The sequence below is a fragment of the Passer montanus genome, unplaced genomic scaffold (assembly GCF_014805655.1).
Source record: "Passer montanus isolate IOZ18808 unplaced genomic scaffold, ASM1480565v1 scaffold94, whole genome shotgun sequence".
Taxonomy (NCBI): domain Eukaryota; kingdom Metazoa; phylum Chordata; class Aves; order Passeriformes; family Passeridae; genus Passer; species Passer montanus.
Genome location: NW_024374812.1, coordinates 797,969 through 807,704, shown reverse-complemented (window position 1 = coordinate 807,704; position 9,736 = coordinate 797,969). Strand labels below are relative to the sequence as shown.

General features: G+C 42.7%; 1 protein-coding gene across 5 annotated transcripts in view; it reads left to right on the top strand.

Annotated features, from left to right (window-relative positions):
- Nucleotides 1–9,736, top strand: part of TFAP2B (transcription factor AP-2 beta) — a 30,973-nt gene that overhangs the window by 6,034 nt on the left and 15,203 nt on the right. For all 5 annotated transcript variants that reach the window (XM_039696042.1, XM_039696047.1, XM_039696045.1 and 2 more), the window contains one exon: nt 4,689–4,749. In XM_039696042.1, the coding sequence (XP_039551976.1) occupies nt 4,689–4,749 (61 nt within the window). The remainder of the gene's footprint in view (nt 1–4,688; nt 4,750–9,736) is intronic.

The following is a 9,736-nucleotide window of genomic DNA, read 5'->3' as shown; positions in this document are numbered from 1 at the left end:
CCTCCGCCCTCCCCCTCCTCCCCCCAGCCAATTTCCTGCCGTTCAGAGATTTTGATGAAACTGTCGAATTACTACATTTTTCATCCGGGAGGGAGGGAAATTATAAACAAAACCCAAATCAAAAGCAATAACTGGTGATCAGGAACAAGTCCCTTGCCCGTCCCCCAACCCCCTCATTTGTTAAGTGTGCTTGGTAAGGTAGCGCTGATTTTAAATAGTTTCATTCCCTCTTTTGGATAACAAAGGAGTTTCGCCGAGCTCAAAGCACAGTATTTCCCAGCTTTCTTCCATCCCACGCGAAACTCATCATCACGTGCTATTCCCTAAAAACAGAGGGACCCTTAACAGCTTCGCTGCTGGGGCGGTCTGCACCTTGCTGGAGCAGGGCATGGCCAGCCCGTGGGGACCCCCGGGGCGGGGTTGGAGCCTCCAGGGTCCAAGTCCTGCCTCAGGCTTTCCTAATTGAGATTTTGGGGTTCCCCTACGTGCGTTTTTATCTTTTTTTTTTCCCCAAAAAAATTTCTTTATCATATATCATATCTGTATATGCATTTAGTCTTGGGATAGATAAAGGTATGGACCACTGAATGAAACAACGACTTCAAAGTTACAGAAAGGGAAAAAGAAAGGGGGAAAGAGGAGCTGGGAAGATTAAAAATAGCCGTGAAAAAGGATGCTGCTGAACATGAGAGGAATGAGCTCAGGGAAACGGAGCGGATGCATTGCTTTGGCTCGAGGCTTGTCTTAGGGCTGTCCGGGAAAATCCCCGAGCTTTGCTGGGGGGAAATGTTTTAGAAAAAGAAAGGTTTTGCTGTTTGGGTTTGCTCCTGCCTCCGAGCTCAGTGACCGTCAGGTCGCTGCTTTCTGCGGGTTTCCGAGGTGGCTTTGAGACCTGGGGCAGCCCCTGGGCGCCGGGGGTGCGATGCGCAGGTCTCGTCTCGCATTCCTGGCTCAGACAAAGTGGTTTGCAAGTCAAGGCGAGTTTTACCTCTGTGAATGCAGAAAGCAGATCGCTCTCCTCCTTTCTCTCTGCAGCCGATAGGCGTTAGGTACTGCGTGTGCCCGGGTATTTACACTTTCCCCAAAGAATAGCCGGCAATTGTTGTGCTTTTGTGAGAGAGTAAAACAGAGGAGAGGGAAGGAAAAAAAAAAGAGATAAAAAGAGAAGAAAAAGATAAAACGCAGAAAGGAGAGAGGAAAAGAAGAGAAGATAGAGAAGAGACGGAAAGGAGGGGAAAAGATAGGGAAAGAAGGAGAGAAAGACATGGAGAAGGGATAGAAGAAATAATAGGGAAGAAGGAGCTCAAATAAATCAGTTTCCCAATAAAACATCCCTTCTGCGGGAAGGGCACTGCACTGGCGGAAAGTGGCTCCCCCCGGTGCTCTGGGAGCATCGGGGCCACCCGCGACCTGCTGGCCGGGGCTGGCGGGGCCCGGGTGGGTGCGATGGGGTGGGGACAGGATGGGACAGGCGAGGCTGGGACCTGCAGGGCTGGGGTTCTGCGTTTGGGGTACTGAGAGACCAGGAAATTAAACAGGCCCTTCCTTTCTGAGAGTTTGTTCCCAGGTTGGGGGAGGAGGGGAAGAGGGAGAGGAGGGTATCCCAAGGAGAAACACGTGAAGGAAGAGGTGTCCAACTGCAAGTTAACGCAGGCAGGAGGGAAAGCAGCCCAAAACTCGCTGCTGCCACTCAGCATTTTCTATTCTTGTCCCTCCACTAGTGGCAGATGAAGTTGGGCAGTTTTTCATCTTGATATTTAACATGGGCTTATTCTAGATTAGAGGAGCCTTTTCTAGCAACAGGAATTTTTATTCAGGAGATGTATACTCGTTATCCACCACCACTAGATATAATTTTGAGGAAGGGTTTCAAATACTGGGTTTTTTTTCCTTATTTCAGTTGTCCAAAAAGTTGAATGGATATCTAGATGTACAGATGGATAAAGATGTTTCTCTTTGCAGTAGCTTATGCATGTCTGATCAAATATGTGCCATGAGAATGGGCTGGGCTGAGGAGAAGGAGACAGAGAAAGGAGAGTGCGTGACAGAAAGAAACAGTGGTTATTTTATAAACACCAAATCCAGTCCATGTGTGAGCCATTGTCCAGGGCTAGAATTAAGTGATTGTAACACGATAGCGCTCTGTTATTGTAAACAGGACACACTGTATTGCTATTGCTGCCCCTCTCCAGAGGAATTTTCAATCCGCGATTTACAACCTTCAGACAGGGAACAGAGAAGCCAAGACCTACTTATTGAACAAAAATTTGCATCATCTAATAGGGGCTCTGAAAAAAAAAAAAACACCGTAGCACTCCCCGATATTTTTCCCACCGGTTGGGTTAAAGTAGGATTACAGTAATAAAGGATTCGATCAAGGAAAAATTGAGGGGGAAATTCAGACTCTTTGAAAGAAAATACAGAGCCCAGTTTTAAGGTTTTCACCCAGATGTATCCACAGAAGTTGAATAAGGTGGTTATAGGTAGTACTTAGGAAGCTTCACTCTATCAGATTATTGGAGGAGGGAAGGGAGGGGAATCTTCCTCTCCGGAATTTCCAAGTATATCTGGAAACTCATCACCTTTCCCCTCCCTGCACTCTGACCTCCGCTGCTCCTCCTCCTCCTCCTCCTCACTCACGCTGCTACTACGTACTAGCTAGAGACATGGAAAGTTAAGTTGCACCAAAACACCCAAGTCTCTTATAAAGTAACCCCTGGTATCACTTTTAACTAAAGAAGTCTAGTAATTAAAAGTCTGAGTTGTTTTTCCACGTTTCCGCATGCAGTCCTAATTAAATCTTTACGATCCTCTCTGTGACTATTAACTGCCAGCATGCTGAGCGAATATCCTGTACAAAAACCCAGCAGGAGGGCGTAATTAGATAGAAAATCAGACAGGAGTCTTCTCATTAACTACAACAACTAACCCACGTTGCTGATGGAGCGAGCTGAGTGCACGCACACGCATAAAGGGTGCGCGCAACCATCGACTCCAGAGATAAGGTGAGATAAGGAAGAAAGATGGGAAGAAAAAAGAAAGAAAAAGGGAAGGTGATGTTTCTTTCACGTTTGCCTCCGTTTCTGTGCCACTCCAGCAGGCTGCAGGATTTGCTCATCATCCCTCCTTGGGAGCTGCTCAGGGAAAGGAGGGAAGACTTTGTAATTTTATTTTGTGCCCTTTAGGTATGTAGCCTATTGATTATGAGAGAGAGAGAGACACAGCCATGCCCAAACACAGCACATAAGGCACCGCTCCGTGTGTGAGCTCGTTTGAGGGTGGATTCAAGGAAAATGAAGGGAAAGCTCTCATAGAAAATATTGTTCCATCGTATTTTGGGGAGATGCAATTTTCTCCTAAAAGGCATTCCATCTGGAACGTCTCCGCTGAGCACAGAGACGGAGATAAGGGCCGGATCCGAATAAGCTCAGCTTCTCGGCATAACAAAGATAAAGTTAAAATCACGGTGAAGTAAATCATTGCTTTGCTGAAAAGGTGCTTTGCTCATCAAGGAAAAACGTGACAACTCCCTAAATGTACAATAACACTGAAAAGCCCAAACTCTTTAGTAATAGTAGTGAGAAAAATAAAATAGTAGAGCCAAGAAACCCAAAGGTCCCTCTTTACCTCAGAATTTCCCCTAAAACGGAACCTGTCAGAATTCTGCTATAAATTGTTCTTACGACACCTCTTCTTTTTCGGACATGGCTTTACTGTGCTGAATGCAGATTCAGCAGTAATTTTGGTTTGTTTGGGGGGGTGGGGATTGTATGTCCCACTTTCGTTTTGAGAAATGAAACCCAACATTTGCTGTGTCCTCTGTGCCCGTCTTTGTTCTCTTCCCTGCTAAAGAAGTTAATGCCATAATAACAGGTGTGCTCCTCGGCAGGCTGGAAAGAAAGGGGGGAAAAAGGGGGAAACAAGGCTTTGAAATTCGGAGACTTTTTTTTCCTAGGCAATCAATTTGATGGTTCATACTTTTGATGATGTGTATTCCTGCTCCTCCCTCCCCGTCTCCACTAATTCAGGACATGGAAGCAACCTCGGGAGCTGTAAATCTCTTTCTGCTCGTCCCCTGTATGATGTGGGCGTTGCACTGCGCTCCGAAAGGCTCAGGCTTTAATTAAAAGTCCATAATGTAAACTATGATATATAAAAAGTAAATGGCCCTTGAATTAGTAAGATGTAGCAGGGTTAAACAAACAAACAAACAAAACAAAAAAAAAAGAAAGAAAAAGGAGGCGGGGGAGGAAAGGGGAGGGAGCATTTAAGTTGTCCTTAATCGTGTTCATTTATGTCATGCAATAGATCTTGCAGATGTTGCCAAATTGCCACATTTTCAAAGGAAGAAATATAAAGCTTTATGGAATGCAAAGAAGTCTATGTGATATCTATGTTTTATAAGATAACAAAACCAGTATTGCACCCCATATGCTTCACACCTCTTTTTGTTTTATTAGAAGACTATATAATTTGTAAGAATTTAATTTCCTTGTCGATTGGGGGAAATAATAATAACAAAAACAACAATAATAATGATAATAATAACAACAATAAAAAAGTCCCTCCTCCCCTAGTGAATTAATATAAATGGAAATAACAGGGACTCCAGTTTGGAATGACATGATTTATGTACGCGATTCTTTAATATCCAGTCAATTTGAATAGTGATGTTTTTATATCCACAGTCAGTTGAAGATGCCAATAACAGCGGTATGAACTTATTGGACCAGTCTGTCATTAAAAAAGGTATGGATTATTCCAACAAGCTAGACAAACTTTTACTGTGTAGCGATATCTTCATGATATATTTTGACTTCGGGGCAATGAATTTCTCCGGGAAGCAGGCACCCACGGCAGCACGATGAATAGTTGATTGGGTCAGCAGAGAGAGTGAAGGGATAAGACATGAGAAAGGAAAAGTTTATATCCCCGCCTCGCCCGCCCTTCAAAGGGTTTAATTACACGAACGCTCTCTAATGGGGCACCCCGTGCTCCAGTGCAGTTTCCACCGCCCCCTTCCCTCCCCTTCTCCCCCCGATGCTCTTCGGTGGGGACCCCTTGGCTTTTAATGGGGGAAAGGGTTGATTCCCTTCGGGGTTTAAATGCAATTCCCAGGCGAATCAAACGCGGAGAGGAGAGAGAGAGATGCCCATGGAAAGGCAGACTCAGCCCCCTTCCCGCTCCCTCCAAGATTCCCCCCTTCCCCCAAGATTCCCCCCTTCCCCGTGCCCATTTTTTACATCTTTCTACATATGCGCCCATGATTTAGTGCAACTGCAGAATCACCCCATACTGTTAAAGCGAATGTGATATTAACAAATGTTTGCAGTCTCTTGTACAGCTGTAAGCAAAATAATTAACTAATTAAACTAATTAAATGTAATTACAATAACTCATTTTGGGCGTATTGCAGCTGCTTAATTTTTTTACATTTCTCTGACAGTCACTCGAAGATGCTTGGCGATTAGTGTTGTGTTATGCTGATAGACATTAAACAGATCACGCACTGCAAATGGAGGGAAAGCTATCTTTAATTATCTAAGGAGTTTCTATTCCTAGATTCAATTTTAAGTACCAGAGATGAGGTTTAAAAACGCTGTCCCTTATGCTTACTATCAACGGCACTTATCTCCAAGACCTTGTTATTTGTCAAATGCGCACAAATAGTTTAACAGCGACGATTTTCTAGGATGTAAAGCAAAATAACAGGGAGGGTGTTTATCCAAAATATGTTGAAGGCAGCATGACGTCTCTCCGTGTATTCATTGTTTGTTTTGTTGTTGGTTGTTTGGGTTGCTTTTTTTTTTTTTATTTTTTATTTAAATATCCATGGTCTCTCTCTCACACACAAGATCAAGGTCTGGTTATTTGAGCGAGAACTAATGAAAACTTGAAGACCATTTGACAGCACCATTTATGACTATTGGTTGAAAGGTCGAAGGGTTTTGGATTTTTTTTTTTTTAAGAAATAGAAAGTTACTTAACTTTAAAAAGAAAGAAAAAAAAGGTTGTATGTTTCTGCTGTTTTGGTTCAGTTTGAATGTTTGGTGGGGTTTATATTCAAGGTCTGTAACCTGATGGTTTCTGGTTGTATTTTAATTTTTTTTTTTTCCTCACTCTCCTCCCTCTTCCCCACCCCCACTTGACACCTCATACACTCCCTCTTGGGTGCATTTGATTAATTGGCACTTGATTTGTGGTCGAGAGACTCCTTTTTAGGGTTGTTCCATTATGATCCTTCGCAGAATACACAATCCAAAATAATATTTTTTTTAATATCTGTATTTTTATTTTATTTTATTTTATTTTTCCTTTAACACCCAGCACGCCCGTGTCTCTCCCTCCTTCAGCTGACGGAGACATTCCATGTGCGTGCTGGGTGGTGCAATTAGACAGCGAGTGGCACTAGAATGTGAATGCCTGCAATTATTACGTATTAGGTAGAGGTTTTTATGTGCATTAGGCATATATTTAGGTGTGCTTCGTGTGTGTGGGCATTGCAGCAGCCCCAGACGGAGCAGCTGCTGCCTGGAGAGACCCAGTCCCATCTAGGTGGGATTACTTGTGCCTATTTGCAGCCAGAAGAGATACTCTGAGTTAACACATGATGAACAGGAGACACATGCTCTTTGGAAATAAGGTTACTAAGAAAGAGCCTGAAATGCATTTGCAACTCTTTAAAAGTCACTGTAGCATTTTCTTCCTTAGAAGTAAGGCTGAGCTGCAAGAAACTTTCCTGCATAAAGGAATATTGTAAATTTTTCCATTCCTTTTTTAATTTTTTTTTCTAACAGTGAGATTTTTTCATTCCTTTTTTTTTTTTTTTTTTTTTTTTTTTAACAACGACTTTTCTGGGTGCAGAGAAAGAGAAATGGGTAATAAATAGCAGGTCACATTTGTGGCAGTCAATATTTAATCAGGACGAGGGAAGGAGCAACACAGCATTCAGTATCAATTTCTCTTTGTTCCCTGCAGTTTGTAGCTGTGAGGGTGTACTTTGAAACAAGAACAAGTTATTTAAACTCTGTGAGTCGTTCTTGCAGGCAGATGGCACAGATAGATACACAGACACACAGGTACTGACAGATTTTTGTGCAGTGGAACACTCCTGTGACTCATATTCTGTAGACGAGGGTTGCAGGGGGTCTGCTCCACCCAATCCTAGTTCAGTGCTTAAAATTCTTTCATTGTAAAGTGGTGGGAAAAGTAGGATGGGGACTTGAAGCCTAAACTTAATTATATCACCCAGACTGTGTCTGTTCCTTTATGGCCTCTGAGGCCTGCAGAGGGAATTATCTCTCTATGCAAAAGGTTTGCCAAAATATTAAGGAAATTATATAGGGATTCATACACGGCTATTGATTTATCTCACTATGCAAAAGGTTTGCCAAAATATTAAGGAAATTATATAGGGATTCATACACGGCTATTGATTTATCTCACGTATCGATCCCACACAACAGCTTACATATACCCAGGCTCTTGTTATGTTTGCTATCCCAGCTTACTTGACATTTCTGAAGTAATTTAGTTAAGAGGAAATGAGTTGTTCCCAGTAGAGAGAGCAAACGAGTGGAGTGAAGGTAGCCAGCGTGATAAATGGCTCTTTCATTTGGAGATCTCCAGAGCTCGTTTAAGGCTAATTTTCTGTATTAGCCCCCTTTGAGCTATTAATGCAATAGGCAGGGACCGTGGCCCCTTGTCTCTTAGCTGCCCCATTAGAGCGAGCATTAAGCTACCAAGCCTGAACTCCACCGTGGTGGTGGCGGCGCTGAAATAATGAAAGGTGCTTTTTAAACTCCCCTAATCTAAACTGGCAGAGGGTGGTTAATACGATTTGAAGGGGGCTGGTCAATGAACAATCAATAAACTAATAATGAGAAGGATGCGGTACATTAACAGTCTAAAAATCCAACGAGACATTAAAAAATCATCTTTAACTCCCACTTCCATTAAGATTTGGGTGGTGGAAGTGGGAGGGAGGGAGCCAGATAAATCATCAAGATGATAATAATCACCAAGAACATTAATATTAGATTCAACTCAGCTTTCAGAGCTTACCGGCTGCATGTTTTTAGGCCTTTGCCTCTATTTTTACTGAAATGAAGAGAAGGTTTGCCATGTGTCAGGAATAAAAGATCGGGTCCCCTTGTCAAATGTTCATCTGAAATTTCCTTGTCACTCTCTGTGGTGAAATAAGTTGTCTTCCTGCAAAACCTTACATGGCCTGAGTCCCAAGTTAATTTTTTGTGACTCTGGGGCACAGTCAGTGACCTTAAAATTATTCTGATGTATTTATTTACTTTCAGCTGTTTCTGACGATCGTCTGCACACTCACATCTGATTTAGCATGAAAGGCCATTTTAACGTGAAGACCTTAACTCATGGTCTTGCAAACACGCTCCGCTGTTCCTCCTATTTTAAGAAAACACATGAAAGAAGGTGTCTTAACCTTTTGTTTTAAGCTGTTAATAATCCAGCACGAGTTTCCTCCCCACGCCTCGGAACAGCTGATCAATGATTAACCGAGAACCACTCTGGCCTCAGCTTTTCAGGTGATGGATCTGGGGCTCAAGAGATGCTGCTTCAATGCCACTCGGTTTCGTGCTTGTTCCCGGGTTACCCACTGAACCTGAGGATCCCCTTTAATTAAATGCAAAACAGTTTCGAGGGAATGCATTCCACCTTGAAATTCAGTCCCAGCTTTAGGGGAACGGGGACTGCGGTGGGTGAGAGAGGCTGGAGGAGAGGAGGGGACGAAGGGGACAGAAGGAAATGAACGCGCACTTTTTGTGTTTGTTTCTTAAAATTAAGATAAGACCCGGGTCTCTTCAGTTTCAGCGTCTAAGACGCTGCTCCCGGACGTTTTAGGCTTGGCCACTGAGTCAGCCCGAATCACCACTTACAGCAAAGTCCTGTCCTTAGCATGGACAAAGAACTTCTTACTCATTTAAAGCCCAGACAGAGTAAAAATTTTGGAAGTAGTTTGATAGTTTATTAGTAATTAAGTTACCCAGGACGTTTTTTTTAGTAAGAAATACGATAAATACTTCTGGTTGATAATTTAACTGACTGTTCGACTACGATATTATTCAGCTGGGTTACTGCAATGATAACCATAGTTTAAGCCCTTATTGAACAGCTGCTTGCAGGACATAAATCTATTATTTCTTTAGTTTTACTGTCGCCAAAACAGCTTTTTTTCACCCTATCTCCACTTGCGCGTTCACATTTGTGCGCATTTTCACACGTTTGGGGCGAGCAGCCCAAAAGAAATCCACCACCAAAAAAAAAAAAAAAAAAGGAAAGAAAAAGCCTAAGACTTAATGTATGCACAGAAAATTGTAAACATGTAAAGAACTGAAAGCTTCACGCTGAGTTTCGCCATGCTCCATTTCCCCACCATTTCCTGCTGTCGTTCTAAAGCGATCTCACTCATCTAGAGATCCCGTTTGCAGGAACAGTATGCTTATAATTACTAACAAATCAAGCGGCTACTGTTGCTCTCCCGGTTTATTGATAAGCTGAAGAGAAATGGAAGGGGGAGAAATGACAAAGAGGCTGGATGTAACCACAGGAGGAGAGAAAGAAAAAAAAAAGAGGCAAGAAAAAGAGATGAAGGGATGGAAAAGAAGGGGGGAAAAGAGACAAAGGAGGTAAATAAGGAAAAATAAAAGAAGGGAGAAAGCAGAGATTTTGAAATGGGCAATTATGTATTTGTGAGTGCTCACAC